Raw genomic sequence first — 20,919 nt, 5'->3', positions numbered from 1 at the left:
ACTGTACATAGATTTGCAAAACAATGGGACAAAGGAATATTCCTGAACTTTGTTTTATCTCATGGTTACTGTGAAATTATGTGAATGCATCAATGCAGTGCATGTTCTCAGCTTGCAGAGCTTGGGTTAATTGAGTTTACCCAAATGTAAGAGTGTTTTGCTGTCTTAGGCTAGTGGCCCTTGTATTTCTAAATAGCATTTGTGTTAAAATACACTTGAATGCAGCTCCTTTGATTAACCCTTTCCTGCTTAATGGTAAAGCAAATGTTCATGCCTAAGCACAATTTTGCAACTTTGGCATTTGTTGGTAAAACTATACATACGTCACAGCTACTTTGTGTATCCAGTAGAGGTGTTGAAAATCGTTTTATCAATGCATTGCGATTCTGCCTGAAACTATTCTGCATCAATGCAGAGAACGGCTGAATTGATGACGTCATCCCGGCACACCCCTGTCAGAGTCCTCCCGCCTCCTCTCCACCCGCAAGTCCCAGAGCAGGGATCTCCCGCTGTGTCACAAAGCTTGAATCTGAAATGCCTGGGGCGGCTGCTGTGACACTCTCCTGCTAGCCCAGCTTCTGTGATGGACGTCGCACTGATTCAATCCTGGGAAATGGAATCAGTGCGACATGCATCATAGGAGGCGGGACTTTGTTACAGCAGCCACCAGGATATTCAAATCCAAGCTCCATGACACAGGAGGAGATCCCCTCTGTGTGTAATCTGGGCACTGGTGAGGCTGCATTTGATGGGCACTGGTGAGGCTGCACTGATGGGTGTTTAATAAAAACCATGGGCAGTAATAGTGATGCATCATGGAATTTAATTGACCTTATAATTGAATCTTGAGCCTAGAGAAGATGTGCAGCTCTAGTATCCGGGTGGCTTATACCTTTGGACTTTGGTGGTTAATGCTGACTGATATCTCCTGATTTTTATTTTTATTTTTATATCGGCTGTATATTTCTTGCTGTTACCATAATTCACCACCAAAAGAACAACCCAAAAATTCTCCTGCTCCTGATCTCTGCAATACCACATGTGTATGTTGCTTACCCATAGTAGGGGTCAAACAATGGTGCACATTCTGCATCCCCCCCCCCGCCTAAAATAAACGAATACTAAATTTAAAAAAATTTAAATTACATTCTACTCAAAATATGCTGACAATGCCCTTTGACCCTGACCTTGACCCTGACCCTGGTAAATATGCATCACAGGATACAGGAAGGCATTGCTTCCTGGTGATGGCTCCATTTCCTGTTTTTGGTTGTAAACATGTAAACATACTTTGTGGTGTGTTGATAGGTGGTGTCCATAGATACCCTTGTCTAAAGCCTTGTACACGCTGTGCGATTTGTTGCCCAACAGTGTCTGATTTTTGCCAAAAGGGCATGTCGGGATCTTTTCTTGCATACTGACGTTACACAATTGTCGTGCCACGAACGCAGTAACGTACTACGTGGAATTTCAGCTCTTGAGTGCCGCCCTTTGTGCCCCTTCTGCTAATTTCCTGTTTGAGCATTGATTCCAAGCATGCGTGTTTGTACATTCGACTTTTGTGTGATGGATTTGTGTACTGACCATATGAAAATCTGATGTCAAACCATTGTCCGCCGAAAATTTACTAGCCTGTCATCCATTTGTTGGCTGAAAGTTTGTCAGTTTTTCCTAAAATCTTACTGTTGGTATGCTCTTTTTCAGAACATTCTGTCAAGACCATCCCCTGCCAACAATCATATGATTGTAAAGCCTTGTATCGTGTGTACGAGGCTTTACACTCTAATCAGCCTTGTGGTTTTATCAATCTGTTATAGAATGTTTAATGTGTGTGTGTTTTTTTTTTTTTTTTTTTTTTTTTTTTTTTTTTTTTTTGGCATTTGTCTGATAGTATCCAGAGGACACCTTATGTGAAACTCAATACAGGTGAGCAGCCTAGTGATCATAGTTTTAAAACTTTATTTTCATACTATAAAGATCCTCACAGCACAAAATCTTACTGAGCTTACAGATAGTGAGGTTCGTCTGTAACAGTTCAATAACTTGTCTTCACTGGAGGGACATTGGCAAGCGAAAAATCCTATCGGCATCAATAGTGGCACGTATATAAGTGAATGCTCTTATTTTTCATATTTAAATAAGCTGTACCTTTACAATGGGTCTGATTAAATTCTCAACAAAGCTGGGAATTGCTTACCAAGATGGACCTACCGCTGATGAGCGCTGTTGGTGCCAAAACGCTCAAAGGTCAACTTTCTCTCCAACAGCACTTTACTGCACCTGCTGGTTACAGTAAACCCTTGAATGGGGGCTGATTTCCTCTAAAATGCTAGCTGCCTTGTGGTTATGCAGCTCCAACATGTACTTAAAGGATAAGTTCACCTTTTACAGAAAAAAATGCACGTGTTTTTGTAGAAAGTGTTTTTTTTTTTGTGTGCAGGCTCATGCAGATGTGTTCCAGCTTTCTGCACTGGCTTTCTGTTTGAGGGCAAGAGGACAGGTCAGTGGACAAGAGTGCTCAACAGTGCCCACCGCAGCCCCTTAAACCTACAAATCCATCTGCTGCAGTGTAGTTCATTCTTAGAATTTGAATAAATTACATGGCTGTGTGGATGGAGCCCTACATAGCTACGCTGTTAAAGTGACAGCAAGTGTGGGGCAAAAGACCCCCCTTACAGGGGAGAGTGGGCCACAGCTGGAACATTTTTAGATGTTCCAACCTAAATAGTTGTAACAAGTAACGTGTTCCAAACGGAAACTAGGCCTTTAATTTTGTGTGAACGAGTATGTATATGAATATGGGTATGTCTGTATGAACCCACAGTTGCTTAGTCTATGGGGGATCAGCATCACCACCAAGACAAAGTCTCAAGTTAATGTAAAGCAGCTTTGCCCCCTTCATCCCTCAATTGACATTGATGCAAATTGCAGTAGACCCAACCACAGCCGTCCTATTTCCATTGTCTGTGCTTCATTGGCCTGCTTCATCAGTACCAACTACCTACAAATGTGTATTGCCTTAGGACAAGCGGGTGCAGAACGTTTACAGATTCTCCATCTCTCTGGTTTACTCCACGATTGTAGCCTTCTTGAAAGTCTGAGAAACCCCTGACTTCACCACCTTCGATTATCACTTTCATTAGGAATAGTGGTGCAGTAAAGTGAGATTTTTGGTGCAGAAACCGAATTCACTGCAGATTTTCTATGGTCAGATGGAAAAAGTGGAACGGATTCCTCCATCTACACTGAACTGTGTGCAAGAAAATCTTCCACTGACCCAAGCTTCCATATCTTGCTAGTCGACCCCGCCGGTTCTCACAATACCTGAACATTTTGATTGGGTGCAGGCATTGTTTAGGTTGAGAGCCAGTGGGGCAGACTAGCAAGATACTGAAGCTTGGTCCATTGGGAGATTCCTCCATCCACACAGTTTAGCATACATGGAGAAATCTGTTGCACGTTTTCCATCTAACCATAGAACATCTGCAGATAATCTATATTTGTATGGCCAGCCTTAGTTAAAAACCAAAACTAATTGCTGATTTTAAAATAAACACCTTACATTAAAACCACAAAGCTGCTTTCATTATTCAGTGACAAACTTTCTTGTGTACAATAATTTAAATGTGACAGTCCCAGATTACTAATGTTCAGTAGTGCTTTTGTTTCAAATATTTTTCACTTTTTAAATGTGCTTCTCATATACTGAAGTTTTTCCACCTTTGTGGATTTCAGTTAATGCAATTGTACAGCGGCTCCCACCACCTTTCACCACTTCGCTGGTCTTCAGTTTAGAACCGTTTTCCTTCCCCTGCTTGTTTTAATTCCAGGCTCCTCAGCTGTTCAGTCTCCTTTCACATTCCTCACTGAGCTGGCTATTGTATGGACTTCCTTTCCTCCACGTCCCCTCAGTATAAAAGATACACGCTCATTGTGTATTATGAAGGCTTCACATTAATCACATAATATATTATCCACTTGCATTAAAGTTGAAATCGTTCAATTTAAAAGATCATCTGATGGGGCACAGCTCCTGTATGCTTTCGTATATCCCACAAACAGTACTCAAGTCACCCGACTCCTCCCACGCGTATTGTCATGATCATGTGCCTTCCTCAGGGATAACTTTACGTGATCACGACAATACGTGCGGGAGTATATCCCTTATACTGAAAGGACATGGAGGAAAGGAAGTCCATACAAAGTTGGCTCAGGTGATGGGAGTCACTGCATAATTGCATAAACCGAAATCCACAAGGGTGAAGGTGGAAAAACTAAGATATGAGAAGACTCCTGCAAGCACCATCTTTGGAGAGGCGAAGGAGCGGTTTATACACCCCTCCTAAACGGCTCCTGCCAATTGAAATCAATGGGGCAGCGCTGCTATACTGCCGGCATAGCGCTGCTGCAACAGCTTTGTGGTGGTTTTAAACCTTTCTTGGCCGCTAGCGGGGGTGGGGTGTTTAAAGCACCGCACTAGAGGCAGAATAGCTTTACTGCCGACGCTCTCACTGCCCCAGTGTGAAAGTAGCCATAGAGGGACGCATTAGGTAAGGAAGCACTGTATAATACACACCTGTTTCAAAAACAATTGGCAGTTTTTAACCTTGTCCCGCCGAAAGGCTGCTACAGCACAGGCCTAAATTCCCAGGAAGGCATCCATGTTCGTCATCCTGTGTATGTATATCAGCAGCCTCATCAGGTCACGTGAAATGAAGGAGAAAAACTACTAGTTTTCATCATTTAAGAACAAACATTGAAAGCAAGTGGTTAGAATTTTTTTTTTACGTTTAATGTGGCTGGTATTTTTGCATTGCAGTCAATGGAACGCGATGCCGTTATTGACTTACATTTTGACCAGTGAAGTTGTTGTCCTAAGGCTGGGTTCGCAGTGCTGCGGCTAGGAGACCCGGATGTGATTCACACTGCAGTGCAAATCGCATCCGATCTCTGTGCGATGCGAGTTAGGCCATACATCGCACCCGCCCCAAACTCGCACAGGACCCGTTTTTTGGTCCGCAGCAGAATCGGATCGCATGGGTGTTCACACCATGCGATCAGATTCCTGTCCGAGTTTGCAGATCGCACTGCGATATGCGAACTGATCTGGGGGTGTCATTAACGTTTCACTGACACTCCCAGCAGTTCACATAGGGCAGTGTGAACTGCCGCCGGGAGGCATGCGATGCGGGAACCTGCCGCGGATTCGCGGCGTTCCCGCATCGCTGTAGTGTGAACCCAGCCTCACGTTGATGGTATGTGTAATTGTGTTTCTGGTTGAGTTTAGATCTGGCAGGCTGCCTTTTTGAGCTTTTAACTTAGACTGCTACTGATATTGTGCTAATTTGCAACTCAGTTTAGATAACGGCCACATTTCTTTCTCTTAGCCTAACTGAGTATTTGCTTACCTGACTTAATTAGTTTTTTATTTGAACTGCAATTCATTTTTATACTTGTGATTTAAAATGATTTTTGTTTCCAGTTGTATGTCAAGTGATATTTGGTCTTTTTTAGGGCTGGTTCATGCATTCAATTGCGATTCAGTACGGTGCGATTTTCAGCCCATTCATTCTGAATCATCAAATGTAGTGCATGCAGTACTTTTCAAAAAATGCATGGCGCCAGATCACATGGTACTGCAGTACCATGTGATATAATGCAGGTAAAACCACAGCGCTTGCGATCTGCATCTGGGCTGGTGTTGGGAATACATTCACACTCGTAGCACGTTGCACACCCAGTGCGCTGAATGCAGTCTGGGAAATGCACACCCAAATGCGGCTTTCCTGTACCTTTAAGGGTACCAAAAGGCTATTTTCCTCCTTTTAGCAGATGATTTGATATATTTGGTGTTCACTGTTGTGTAGGCTGTCACCTTTTTCATTGGTTGTTAGTATGTATGCATTTTCTTTCTTTTTTTTTTTTTTTTATAGTTATTATGACATTAGGTCATTTTCTTTCTTGGTGTAGTTGTAAAGACTGTTAAAGGCACACAATTCTATGGAAGTGTAATGTGTTATTGAAGTAAACTAGGTTGATGACAACCACATTATTTATTAGATGTATTTTTTTTTCCACTTATAAAGACTTGTGGATTAAATGATTCAGCTATTTTGTTTAAACTTATTATTTTTTATTTTTTATTTTTAAAGTTCACCTCTAAACCTGAGCTCATTTCTTCTGCTACTTTTGTAAACTAGAGTAGTATGACTTGTAACCACAGCAGCTGTCCTTGATTAGAGATCTCTTCATCTGTGCCCACAATGCATAAGTCATGGAGATCTTCAACATTCTAGTGTCCCACCCAAAGATGATGCGTATAGTGGGTTTTACGTCTGGTTTAACAGTATTGTGGCGCTTTTAAATTTTTTATTTTTTTTTATATGAAGTAAATGGGGTAAGAGCCGTGTCAATATTTTGACAGGTTTCTTTAGGCTGACTTCATACCTATTTTTGTAATGCTTTGGGCAGGTGCATTGATGATAGCTGCCATTCCTAGTAAAGGATCTTTATAAGGCTTTTTTTTTCTTTTCACTACATGAACTAGCCTCGTTAGATACAATGGCAATCCTCTACACCGGGGGTGCTCAACCTTTTTTGAAGAGTGAGGGCCACTTAAGCGACTTGGTAACCGGTCACGGGCCTCAATGAGCGCAACAGGCAGATGTCAGATCCGCGTCCACTTTGCATATGCAGAACAAACGCAGCCCTAGATTGAAGGGAACGGATCCTCGTGTGTGTGGTGTTGTGTTTTTTTTTTTTTTTTTTGGCAGATCAGATTAAAGGTAGGTGGGTGTAAATGGACACGTGTCTGTTTACATCTGCCTCTCCCTAGAGGTGAATGGATTGTCCAATTGAGTCGGACCAATCATGTTAAAGGGGTCTAAGGCTGCTTTCACACTGGTGCACTGCAGTTTACCCACACCATGGATGCAGAGATTCAGGGCATTGCACCTGTGGCTTTCCTGTGTGTTAGCTGCACTTTGTCATAGACTTCCATTATATCCTGCAGGTGTGGTGTACTTTCTGAAAGCGCACCAAACCCACAAGTAACCGCAAAAGTCTATGGCACAGTGCAGCTAACCCTGCGGATCAGTTTGAAAGCAGCCCAGTAACCACTGCAGAACAGATATGACCATATATACACTGGGGTTTTAGTAATAAAATTACCTTTAATAAGTCTTCTATTCAGGTATTGCTGTCTCAGTCAGTCAGAGTGCATTTGGTATCACTCCACCTATGACAGGATATATGAAGCAATGGCTTATGCAGCTTTGCTCTGCAGCTACTTGCTTCCTCTACCGCCGGCTCCATTCACAACACTGATGCTCTGGGATGGTGAGTTGGCCACCCAAGATCTGGGCTTTGCCAACCTGCCACCCCAGAGCTGAAGGTCATGGGCCACAACAGAGGGCTCTGCGGGCCACTAGTTGGGCACCCCTCTACACAGTGGCATATTTTTGTTTTGTGCTGACCTAGACAAGACTATAAAATCGGGCACCTCCTCGTCTAAATTTACTCCACCCCTTCCCCTTGGCATGGGAGTGAGAGCGGGGCTCCCATACTACACAAAGCCCCCCCCCCCCCCCCCCAAAAAAAATTCTCAGGACTCTCGCCTCCCCGCAGCCCGCTGGCTCCTTTTTACCAGTTGTGTAGCGAGGCTGCTGAGGCACTATCGCAGCCCGGAACTCCAACCTGCCATGCCAAGTGAGCAACTTCCAGGATCGGAGACTGCAGCCACCTCCTGCTTCCACTGAGCGGTCAGTCGACGGCCGCTGTCACCCGAGTAGTGGCGCCACTGCTCGCAGTTTCCCTTCTGCCTGGGGGGGCCACCCCCCCCAGGAAAATGCCTTGTTTGCCTCATCGTAGATACACCCATGCCTCTACACATGCATCAGTGTTTTTAAAATACGTAAGCATAAATGCGCCCTAAAACAAGCTTTCAGATCCGTTCGGTCACCCTCAAACCCATTGCTGGCCATACCCTGTGCGTCTTAGCTGGTTCATCATTATTCGCCATTTGTGTGGCCCTGTTTTAACCTCCTCCTGCCCAAAAGCCTTTGAAAAATGGATCGACCCAGAACATTTTCAGCTGAACAGTGGCTCTGTCCAATCAAAAACACATGCAGACAGCTGCCGCAGTCATTACAGTAAGTATACAACAGGCACCATTGGTGATGATGGAATCGGTAAAATATTTTACGGTTCAGTCCAAACAGTGTATGGTCTGCTTTAGGCTGTTGCTCAGAATGAATTCCACTGCTTTCCTGTATTGCAGAGCTGGGGCACATCCAGGTTTTATAACCAGTATACTGTGGTTCTAAAGCATACACTCAACTCCTCTGTTTAAAAATCATTTTTCAGGTAATACATTATAAGAATATGCTGGTATGGACACTGGAGAGTAAAGCCTCATACACACAATGAGAATATCGGATAAATGATCGTGTGTTTTTTTTTTTTTTTTATGCTAATCTCATATGGAAAATTAAGAGGTTACCAAAGTTATAAGAATTCTTGTATGACAGAATACAACTTCAGAGGTGATGTAATGTGTTTTTTCATTTCCAAGCATGTGCGGTCTTGGTCACTTGATTTATTTTAGACAGATACAGTAGTGATTGAACGAAAATCGTTCAATCTAGTATTGTACAAGAACAATTTTCATGCTTGTCCCTTCTGCAAAACTTGCAGAACTGTTATGATCAGCTCTATAAGATTGTGGTACGATCGCTGTGAAAAATATTTTTCATCCGATTATTTATTTATTTTTTTCTGATTGTTTACTAGTGATTAGGGACAGGAGAGAGAACATAAATTGAGTGAAATGTTCTAAAATGTTCTGTCATTTTGTCTTCTTAACATGCCTCACATCAGACATCTGAGAATTGCAGGCAGCTTTTTTTTTTTTTTTCTTGATCTTTCCTGTGAATGCTTGGTACTTGAATGATTGCACAGGAGGGTTAACTGTCACATGTGCCTCTAGTGGCTAATAGCAATGAATTTCAGATACCAGCACATTTTGCAGTTGGGTAACTGGAATAGGAAGAGTGAGACCTCTTACAAAAGAGGGCATGTGTGCTTCTTGGCATGTTAATAGAGGGTTAACTGCTTGCTCTGCTCTGGTGCTTTCCTATAAAGAGGCAGCGTTACCCAGTTAACCGGGCTGTCAGAGTTTTAGTACTCTGACCTTCAGCTTGCCATGGCATCTGTTCTGGCTGGTACTGTGAACATGGAAAACCTTTTCAACCTCATGAGGCGGCGTTTTAAGAGAAGACGAAAGAAGCGTTCTGAAAGAAAAGGTAGGGCTTGGAGTCCAAAAGTGTAAATTTTTTTTAATTTAATATTCAGGGACAATTCCAATGTGAGCTGCTATTTGTTTTTGCGTGTGTGTATAGATATATATACACATATATATATATATATATATATATATATATATATATATATATATATATATATATATATATATATATTCATTCAGCCTGCCTTTTTTAATTTCAAACTTAATTTTGGGTTTTATTCTAACCTTTGTAGATGACTATAGTAAATTAAAAACATTATTGCTTGCTGGACTTTTCCAGAAAATTCATTTTTTTTTTTTGTAGTTTTGATTTTAAAATTAGGTGATGCATCTAAAATTGTGTAAATATTCATGTATTCAAATTTTCAAACAGTCTGCTGCATACAGTGCCTGCCTGAATATATTGGAACCATTCATAGGCCTTTTTTTTTTTTTTTCCCTTAAGTTTGAAGTGTCATGATTGTCGCAATCAATATAAGGATCACTCCAGCATTGTTTCCTTAATGATAGCTGATGATTTGATCATTTCTGATCCAAGATATTAAATGGAGCCTGGCAGCTGACATTTAGAATTTTTTGTTTTACTTACAAACTGTTTTTCTGTTCTGACCCACTTTTTTTTTTTTTTTTTGGATTAGAATGATCATGATTTTATTTTGACTTATCTGAAACCAGTATGGGAGACCATTTTCTCAATACAATTCTATAGATGTTATGCTGTTTAAAATATTTTAATTGTTTAATTACCAGCTATAAAAAATGTATTTAAAAGTCTTTACCAATTAAACACAATTTGTGTTTATTACTTGACTTGTCAAATTTTGTGTTTTTTCTTTACACTTTTTTTGTTTGCAATCATTCTGTATTTTTTGTAATCAGAATGGCACATATGTAAATTTATCTTTAAGTACTTATTTACGTGCATTCTTTTTAAAGCAGCAGCAATTGAATGGTAATTAATTCAACTTCTCTGTGTGCAGTGGCCACAAAAGGCACTTACTTTGCCCTTTCGGACACTGACTGATGTGTCGGTGCCAGCCTGAGAACTTAATTGTGTATTCATTGTCCCTGGAGTCAAATATGCCCAAAGGATCGAGGATCACCGTTTTATTCATGCTTCATACCTCTTCCTACAGATGGTTTGTCTACTAAAAAGCACATTTTCTATTACGCTGCAGTTAATGATATTGCAGTTAGGATTGATTTAGAAATGGAAATAATCTCAGCTGCCTCTGGACAGTTAATTTGAAAATGCAAGGCTTCTGAAGATCCATTAGCATGACAGATTCAGTATGATAAAGCAGTGTGTCATTTCCATTTACTGGATTATAAGTGATGACTATAGCAAATTGGTTGAGGGATCGTGATTCCCCTTCTCTGCTGCCTATCTGTCACTGAAAGTATTATCTCAAATCCAATGTCTCCGGTGACTGTGTGTAAAAATGGGAAGCTCTACCACCTCGTCGGCTGTTCCCACCACTACTTTGCTTTATATGTTGTTTACCAGTGGCAGACACAGGTCTCACTGCATTTTTCTCCGAGAGCTGAGCAATAAATTGTAGGTCTCCTAAGACGCTTTGCTAGTCATTGTAATGTCTGCAATAGCTAGGGAACTTTATTTTACAACTTAAAGGGGCATTAAACATAAAACTAAAAATGTAATATATTGCAGCTTACCAGAATTACAGCACTTGATGTGGTGGCTGCATTAGCTTTTTTTTCTGTTTTCACCTGGTGATCTGGACACACTTTCTTTATTAGATTACCACCACTCCGGATGAGAGAGCACAGGGGTACCTTTTGGACAGCAGCGTTGTCAGTCTGGAACAAGAGTTTTAGATGGACTAGCAAATTTAGAGATGCGTACAAATTAAAGCCAAACTTCAGCTCACACCGCAGTTACTTTTTTTTTTTTTTCTCCTTTTGTTGGATAAAGGTTTTACATGACTAAATAAAAGCTGATTGTTGAAGCCAACTTTGTCAGTGGTAAAATATTTGTCTTAACTGCTACATTTGCAAGAGAGCTTGGTCTGTTGAAAGACACGGGCTAGATCACCAAATAAAGACGGAGGAGCGAAAGCCTAAAACAGAATTCAGCCATCACATCTAATGCCCCGTACACACGATCAGAAAATCATATGGAAAACACTGCTTTTGAAGCGTTCATACAGAGCTTTCGAGAGCCAATCAGGCCATTTCATCCGATATTATTCTATTGGACATGCACAGAATTTTTTTTTTGTACGATGCCAGATCGTACGATTTTTGTTTAATCAGTACAGCTATCGTTCAAAAATACAATACAAATGCATTACAACACATCACTTCCGAATTTTTTTTGTTGTGCAAGAATTTTCGTAACTTTAATAAACTTATCAGATTCAATCTAAGATTAGTATGCAATAAAAAAAACGGACGATCATTCGTCCGATCTCATTGTGTGTATGGGGCATTAGAATTGGCAAGCTGCGATTTAAAATTTTTTGCTTTTGGGTTTATTGCTGCTTTAAAGTAACTTATGTAGCATCCAGATGTCTTCAGATTTTTGTCTTCAGATTTTCCAAAACCATATGAGGTCAAACCTTAAGAGTTTCAGTTTGTTTGCAATCAGGCAGGCCCTTGTACTACCTGGCTTTGGTAAATCTGAAGACAAAAATCTGCAGAAAATCAAGTAGCCTGTACACACGATCCGAATATCGTACAAAAACTGTCATCCGAGGAAGAATCATACGATTTTTGGATTGTGTGTGCACAACTTTCGACGGCCAATCGGACATGCACGAAAATTTTCCTCGTATGATTCCAGTTCGCACGATTTTCATTTAGTCAGTATAGTTGTCGTCCAAAAATATAATACAAATACATTACAACACATGACTTCACTTCCGTGTTGTTTTTTTTTTTTTTTTTTTTGTCATACGAGAATTTTCGTGACTTTATTTACCTATTCAATTTCTACTTGCGACTATTAAGCGAAAAGTTGTAAAATCTGTTGTACGATATTCAGAATGCATTTACGGGCCATAATAGTGTGTATGGGGGGTTTAATGGCCCGTACACACAATCTGAATATTGTACGACAGATCTTATGACCTTTTACGTATTAGAAATTTGAATAGGAAAATCATGTCAAGTCATTCTCGTACGACAGGAAAAAAAATCAGAAGTGATGTCATGTGTTTGTATTGTATTTTTGAATGACAACTATACTGGCTAAATACTACCGTTTTTGTACGATATTTGGATCACGTGTATGGGCAATACGAATGCCACATTGGATTTCCTGACGCCTTTTTGCAGCAATGAATTCAATCCAAATATCGTATGAAAACTGTCGTCCAAGGAAGAATCGTACGATTTTTCGGATCATGTGTACACTTTTGACAGCCGATCATGACGGTTCATCCGATATTAGATCGGACATGCACGAAAATTTTGCTTGTATTATTCCAGATCGTACGATTTTCATTTTGGTCAGTATAGTTGTCGTCTGAAAATCAAATACATCACTTCTGATATATTTATTTATTTTTTCCCTGATGTACGTCAAGAAAAAATAAAATAAAAAATCAGAAGTGACGTCGTGTTGTGATGTATTTGATTTTCAGACAACTATACTGACTAAAATGAAATTTTCGTGACTTTATTTTCCTATTCAATTTGTACTTACGACTAATCGTAAAAGGTCATACAATCTGTCGTGCGATATTTGGATCGTGTGTAGGGACATAAAGCTGCTTTTTGCATTCTTTGCAACAGAAAGAGATATACACTAAATATGGAATATTTTGTTAATCTGGGGTAGTGTGGCCATTGCCGGTTTCTCCTAGATGGCTGTGTTAAGTGATAATGGGCAAGTATAGGTTTTAGAATATCTGCCATGTTAAGCTTCATGTTTTATCCAATGTATAAAGTAGACATGAAACCTCTTAAAACAGGAATTCTTGCTTTCCATAGTAGTTCTGTTATGGTGAAAGGAATATTCCTAGGACACCCTTTAAAACCTTATGCCCCGGCAGTGATTAGGGAGACTGAGTTATAAATGTACTATAATGTCAGTATTGTGTAATATGTCTCCAGTTTGCAGCAAAATATCTCCTGTAGCATTGCATATTCTGAACATGAGGTGCACTTTCCTTGGAGATGTTTGGAGCCACATTTGAAGCCCCATATATCTAGCAGGTTGAGCACCACTGCCCTAATGCCGGCCATAGATGAATCCCTTTTGCTAAGCTTTTGTGTTCTGCAGGTGGGAGAATACCGATTTCTAGCCACTGGCAATAATCACATGAAATACCCCACAGACTGGTTGTACCCAAGTTGATTAATCAACTTGTGCACAGACGGTCCCTGCTGAACCGTGTTAACGATCCACATAGAGGGGTGTGGCCCGAACCGGCATGTGAGGAATCGTGGCTCCTAGCTCTGCTCCAGGAAATGGCAATTGATCCTCTCCCAGCAGTGACAGACAGCTTTTCAGCTTTCTACCCACCCAGTGAATCTCCCTCTGCAGCTGTGGAATATGGGGGGGGGGGTGTTCTCGGGTACCGAAAGCCAACATGCTGCTGTGGCCCTAGCACAGCGCTTGCTGAGGGGTGCTGAGAAAGCTAGAGGGCGGCAGCAAAAAGACAGGAACGAGTGTAAGGAGTGCCTGAGGGATTTACTGTACTATACCCAAAAGCTGGGGAGACATCAGGACCAGACCGCAGGGGCCTGACTAGTCATCACACTTGTCAGCACATGACACACTGGGGCAGGAGACAGTGTGGTATAAAAAGCAAGAGTTCTCTGCAGAGCTGGCCCCTTCACTGCCCACAGATCCTGAAGAACCAGAACTGACTGTGGCTGAAATACTCAGAGCAGTGCATGTGTGTACAGCTTCAGTGACTACATTTAAGGAACAGTTTGTGGGCCTAAGGCCCCTTTCACACATGCGGATGATATGTCCGTATTTTATCCATCCGTTTGCGGATGAAATACGGGCATACATTCATCCCTATGGGATAGAGCGTGTCTGCGGATGAACCATCCGCAGACACCCGATTTCGTCCGCCTCCGCTACTGTCCAATGCTGCAGACGGAGGAAAATCCTATTTTTCTATCCGTCTGCAGAGCGGATCGGATGAACACGGACAGACGGTCCGTGTGCATCCGATCCCCAAAGAGGAGAGTGGAGAGCTGACAGGGCGGTCTCCGCACACTGAGCCGGCTCAGCGGGGACAACTGAGCGAGCGGATCATCACGGGGCGGATCATTACTGATCCGCCCCGTGTGAAAGGGGCCTTAGAGAATCCCTGCTGAAGCAGGATCTTCAAAAGATCTGAGAACGCACGACTGCAGTGGAGAGCAGAGTAAGCGACATTGAAGATAAATTGCTGCCAGTGGCTCGGAAGCTCATGTCGCCCACCAGCTGGCCAAAGACACCAACAATAGAGATGATGACATGGAAAATCATCTGAGACGCAACAATATACGCATAGTGGGGCTGCTCGAGAAAACTGAGGGGTGAGAGCCAACCTCCTTTGATGGGTGCCTTATTATATTATTCGGAAAGGATGCCTTTTCCCCATCCTTTACTGTCAAGAGGGCTCATCATACCCCAGGTCACCCGCTGCAACCAGGCGCCCCTCCGAGGCCCATCCTAGCCAGTCTCCTACACGACAGGGACGCTGTGCCGAGAAATACCTGGGAGCGAGCCAATGTCCAGTTCAATGGCGTCAGTATCCTATCCAGAGACACCAGGCCAAGTTCTCAAATGTAAAGAGGCATCTGAGGTCTCTGCAATTAACCTATGCCATGCTGTACCCCGCTAAGCTGAGAGTTACTGCTATCAGACAGACACACTTCTTTGAATCTGCCCAAGATAAGCCCTCATGTCTTGATTGCAATGAGCAGACCCTACGCCACCGCAGAGTAAATAACGTAGGAAATTGATGTACGCCACACTCCTGCAAGATCAGGCACCTAGTTCCTGTCTGCGCAGAATAAGGCTTTGTTCAAAATTGGATTACAGTGGCCTGTCCCGTTTGCCTGTTTTTTCTTTTCCCCCCTCCCTCACTGCAGGCTTTTTATGGAGTATGCTCGACCCTGGAACAGTCACTATGAAAAACTTGGCACGTTAGTGCTGTGGCGCATAAGGTTGGTGCTAGCAACCCTTTGCCAGGGGAAAGTGTTTTCATCCAGTCTGCTCACTAGGGGTTCTTTAGACCTATTCGGACCTGTGTTCCGAGAAGAGCTTTGCAGATGAGATACTGACAATATGTCCCTATTTGTGCGCATATCTAATTGTTCCCAGTGGTTGAAATACCGGTAATATCTTGGAATGTTAGGGGTCTAAGTTCCCCGCTTAAACACATGATGATTTCTACCTGTTTGAAAAAGTTCCATCCGCCCATCTTATGCTTCCAGGAAACTCATTTAACTGCAGAGACCCAGATCTGTCTTAAATATTCTTGGGTGGAGAAGGTGTACCACTCCACTCACTTCTCTATTGGGGTGAGTGTGGTGGTGCACAGCTCTATAGACTTCCAGGAGTATGCTACATGTGTAGATGCAGAAGGGTACTATATCTTTTTGCACTGTCATATTGGCTTGTTGCAATGTTTTCTCGTGTGTGTATGTATAGAGATAGTATATTCTCACCTGTTTTAAGGTGGGGCGACGCTCTGGACTCTGCTAGTGTATTTGGAGGGGGAGACCTGATTTGCTGATGGTGGGAGACTTTAACTGCTGGCTGTGTCCCTCCATGGACAGGCACCCAGGCTTCAGGGCTCTTGCTACATTGAGGGGATCTCCATTGCTAAGACTGCTTAATGAGATGGGCTGGGTAGATATTTGGAGACATAGGAACCCCTTGGAAAGCGGTTTCCTGTTTTTCCAAGACGCATGGAACGCTGTCCGGAATTGACCTAGTGATTGGTAGCTCGGCCATGCTCCCATACATCTCGGGGGTTGTATACAAAACCTGCAGTGTATCGGATCACTCACATATGGTGATTAGTTTAATTGTGCCCACTCTCCAGGGGGCCTAGGGCACCCTAGAAATTGAATGCCTTCTGGCTGAAGCTATTTTCCTCTCACGAGGGGATTGAGCAGCTTGAGTTTTTTTGCCAACCAGGATTCTGCTGATTCCCCTTTAGTGCAATGGGAAACCTTCAAGGCTTATCTGAGGGGGGCTCCTTATCAAAGAAATTGTCAAAGTTGTATGTAATTCATCTGGGCTGAGGGAGGAGCTGGATAAACAGGTGCATGTGTTGGAAGAGTGGTATGTACAGGATTGCGCCGACTCGCCTAGGGAGGCTTGGCAGTCGGCTCAATCTGCTCATCAGTGGCTGCTGTCCTCCACGGTGGAGAAAAAGCAGTTAGTTTCCAAACTGGCATTCCTTTGAGGGGGAGAGCACGGACGCCTTCTGGCCAGGATTAATTCCCAGCAGTGTAACCCCTGCTATTTGAGCTATTAGAACAGGGAGCAAACTGTTGCACTCCACGTATCAAATTTTGCAGGAATTAGCAGGTTTCTATGAAAACCTGTATCTTCCTACCGTTGAGTACACCTTAGAAGATTTAACAGGGTTTTTTGCATGGCATTAATTTTCCCGCAGCTCACAGGTGACCAGAGGAGGGCCCTGGACACTCAATCTCATGTTGGGGGAGCTGCAGACAGCACTTGTGGAATTCCCTAACTGTAAGGCCCCTGGTGTGGACGATCAGAAGTTCAGATTTGGGAAAATTCGCATTTCATGGGTCCTCTTACTGTATTGCTGCCGGCAGGCATTTGGGCATCGGGTAGTATGTCTCATACTTTTGCTTTGGGTAGGGGCACAAGACAAGGGTGTCAGTTGTCACTTTTGCTCTTTGCACTAGCCATTGAACTCCTGGCAATTTAAAATCAGACCCCCCCCCCCCCCCCCCCCCCCAGGTATTGCTGGCTTCCGTTATGGAGACAGACAGAAAAAAAGCGCTCTAAGCGGATGACACAATGATCCTGCTTGGAGGAGACGACTGTCCCCCTAAGGAAACTGTTTCCTTGGGGGGGTGGTGTACACCCTCCAATGCTAGCACCATCCCGCTGGCAACCTCCAGATACTTTCAAGAAGCGAGATTTTGGGATTTTAAATGAGCTTAAGCCTCCATCCCTATTGCATACATAAAACAAGGTGAGTTTTGGGACTTTGAGACCAGAAGATCCAACACCATTGTATCAAATCATGTATTTGATGTACAGTAACATAATGACACAATCCAAATAGAATTAATTGTAAGGTCATATAAGTATATATCTTATTGGTACTTTTTAACATATAGTAACCAGCCCCCTCTCGCTTCTTGAAACTAGATATAGGGGTGGAGGTGCGCTTTTGAGTCCCTTGAAAAAACCCTCACCATCATGGATATTATTCCATAGGGCACTCGCCCTGAATCATTGGCCCCCTTATTGGGGTTATTCAGTAGGATTTAATACACCTTTTTTGTATTTTCTTTTTTGTATGGTTTTTTCTTTTTTTGTTTGGTTCTTTTTTATTTATTTTTTAAACCCCTCCCCCTCTTTTAGGGGTGCAGTTGTCTGTGTGTCTGTGAGGTCCGCGTCTGTTGGCTGACCTTTCTGTCTATTTTCCGGGATCTACGAGGCATGCAGTGATCACTCCCCTTTTCTCCCCCTCCATCTGGATTGGTGAAGGTGGGGGATCGGGATTACTGTTCATCAAATGGTTTGATACAATGGTATTGGATCTTCTGGTCTCATTTGCTCACCTGACTCAAAGTCCTTCAGATACTTGGGGGTCCAGGTGACGCCCAGTATCCATAACTATGGGAGGTTGAATATGTCCTCACGGCTGCAAAAATCCCAGGATCGGATTAAAAGGTGGAATTCATTCTGTCGGTAGCTGGTAGGGTGAACCTGATCAGAATGATTGACCCAAACTACTCTGTGCTGCACAACTTGCCGGTAGTGGCCCCCCCTTAAGACATTTTGTATAGTGAACTACTTATTCTGTACGTTAATATAGAAGAATCGCTCTCCCTAGAATTTATCTTGAAAATCTGCAGAGCCCTAAGTGTGGGGTGTACTATCTAGCCGCACAATTACAGCACCCGATAGGAGTGGTGAGGTGTGGAGCAGAGGGGTGCCAAAGGCAGCTCTTCCGAGACCGTGATGCTGCATACAATAAAAGGAGTGTTCCAGTGGCCCTGGAAGCTCTGGCCTTCAGTAAAGCACATAAGATATACCCGACTTATAACCTTATTCAGAAAGTATGAAATAAAACCAGATCTCTGCAGGGAGTGACTACGTACACAGACTTTAGCCCGATCTGGTCTAATGGAACCTACCTTGAAATTGCCACACTGCAACGCGTGGCCTTATGGAAGAGGAATGGGGTGACATACATTGGGCATATTTTCCATAACTGAGCATTGTCATTTGAAGCTCTGCAGGAGCGGTTTGGTTTGCTGTCTTCTATGCGCTTTCATTATATGCAATTAAGGCATGCCGTGACAGCTCAAAGTAGATCTTCTGAATGGTCTCCCTCTCTGACACCAATGTTTAACTTGATAAAAAGAGCCTCTACCACCAAGGGATTTCGATCACAATTTTATAATGTTATTGCAGAATTTTCTGAAAAACACCCTTTGTGAATGCTGCATAAATGGGAGGGAGATGTAGGTCAGATGGATGGGGACCAGTGGGAGGAGGCTCTCCAGGCCGTGCCAATCTGTTCACTAAATGTCTCGCAGAGGCCAATGCAACTTTACATCGTACTCAGGATGTACTATACCCCCCATAGAATATATAATAGGGGTCTCAGGCCCACCCTGCTATGCACTAGATGTAAACGAGACCATGGTGACCTGATCAAACTACTGTGGAAGTGCCCAAAATTACATTGCTATTGGAAGGGAGTGGTGGACACCATAAACAGGATATTTCTGATTGCTATGCCTTTAGACCCAAAACCCTGTTTTCTCAATTTTCTTAGAATGGGAAGAGTGTATTAAAGTAGCAGTTATCAGAACCCTATTACTGGCATGTAAGTTAATGATACATTGGAAATCAGAGGACCCTCCTACGATTAGGGAATTTATCACTGCAGTGGGAAATATGTTCCAGATGGAGAAAGTCATATACCAACATTGGGGATGCACCTAAGTTTGAAAAACTCTGGGGCCCATGGCTTGATGTACCTTGGCTTGTCCCAGGGGATCTGGTTATGGGTAAGTTACTAGATCTGAATGCCGGTTGAAACTGACCTCATCAATATTAGAATAGGAAACATAGGTTATGATGTATAAAAGGGCTCCAGGAGGCAAAGACTTGGACGAGAGGGCCACATAGCTTTAAGAGGATTGTCCGATGTGTAGCTATCTTGCCACCCTCCGTTACTACTGTTAGCAGAGTAGTCTATAATCTGTTTACCTTCATTGAGGTTAGCGCAAATGCACTGCATCTGAGTACCACAAACCAAAAATTCCATCTGATACATTTTTTTGTATGCAAATCAAACTCTCCCATCCACTAACGTTTGTTTTTATTTTGCTAAGAAATCACTTTTAAAAACACCCTCTAGTATCTTCTGAAGACTACTGGGATGTCTGACAACCTGGAAAGCAGAGAGTAACTGAAGATATGGAAGAAAGCCGCAATACGGATTAAAAATAGTCCATGTTGATTGAGAGAGTGAAGTAAAGAATAGCAGAGTAGAGGATGTCAGGTGGGAGGACCATGTCTGATCTGTTTATCGCCGTGCCAAACATTTTTTTCAATTCTTCCTGCTAGCCTACTTATGTTCAGGGGTACCCACCGACACATGACATTGCCTGATCTAGCAGTTCAGATTTAACTTTTTTTCAAAAGGGTTTTTAAGTACAACATCTGAATATAATTTGCTTTCTAGCATATGCTAGATGACTAAATGGTATGATTGTCTGAAGGGCCTTGAAATGAAACTTGAACTCAAATGCATGGAGCCCAAAGCCTTCACCACTTTGAGTCACATCCCCGTATGTGTATATAGCTCATCTATGACTTCAGTGGCTGCATGAATATTGTCTCTTGCTGAATCCAGAGACTGCCAGGCAATGTGCATTTTTAAAAAAGGTTAGTAACGGTAGCCTCCATTATTTCTTAGTACAAGTTTCATTTTAACACATTGATGGGAATTTATTAAAACTGGAGCAGCTAGTATTCAGAGCAGCTGTGCATGGCAACCAGTCAGCTTCTATCTAAAGCTATAGCTGAACTTTAATCTTATGAAAAAAGCAGTATAAAGACACCTTTCACAAATGCCTAAAAATCCACCATACAAAGGGGTCTTCACATGTGTATTCAATTCAGTGTGTACAGCTGTATACAAGATAATTGTCCTCCTGGTACAAACTGTTAAAAATCCATTTTTTTTTCTTTTTTTCCAAACTCTTCCATGCCATAAAATAGAATTAAGCAGCCCGCATTAAGTTAAAAAAATAAAATAAAATAAAATAGTAGCTCACCCCCTCCTAGTCCGATCTCTGTCCAATGCTGTGCCCATCTGCAACAGCTCTTCTTCCCACTCCCCCCTCACAGGCTTGACTAAGGGCAGCAGGAGCCATCAGCTTCTACCACTGTCAGTCAAAACCTG

The 20,919-nt window shown here is 42.5% G+C and overlaps 1 protein-coding gene across 3 annotated transcripts in view; it reads left to right on the top strand.

The window, feature by feature from the left end:
• Positions 1–20,919, top strand: part of ADARB1 (adenosine deaminase RNA specific B1) — a 244,601-nt gene that overhangs the window by 109,608 nt on the left and 114,074 nt on the right. Inside the window, exon 1 of one of the 3 annotated variants that reach the window (XM_077448404.1) lies at positions 9,094–9,302. The exons of the other annotated variants lie outside the window; for them this stretch is intronic. Coding sequence (XP_077304530.1) covers positions 9,203–9,302 — 100 coding nt within the window. The 5' untranslated portion in view covers positions 9,094–9,202. Of the gene's footprint in view, positions 1–9,093; positions 9,303–20,919 lie in introns of those variants that run through there. 3 annotated transcript variants of the gene reach the window in all.

Source organism: Lithobates pipiens, unplaced genomic scaffold (genome assembly GCF_037356315.1).
Source record: "Lithobates pipiens isolate NorthernLeopardFrog02 unplaced genomic scaffold, aLitPip1_a1.2 Scaffold_22, whole genome shotgun sequence".
Taxonomy (NCBI): Eukaryota; Metazoa; Chordata; class Amphibia; order Anura; family Ranidae; genus Lithobates; species Lithobates pipiens.
The sequence above is the reverse complement of the archived record's forward strand: the minus strand, read 5'-3'. Positions and strand labels throughout refer to the sequence as shown.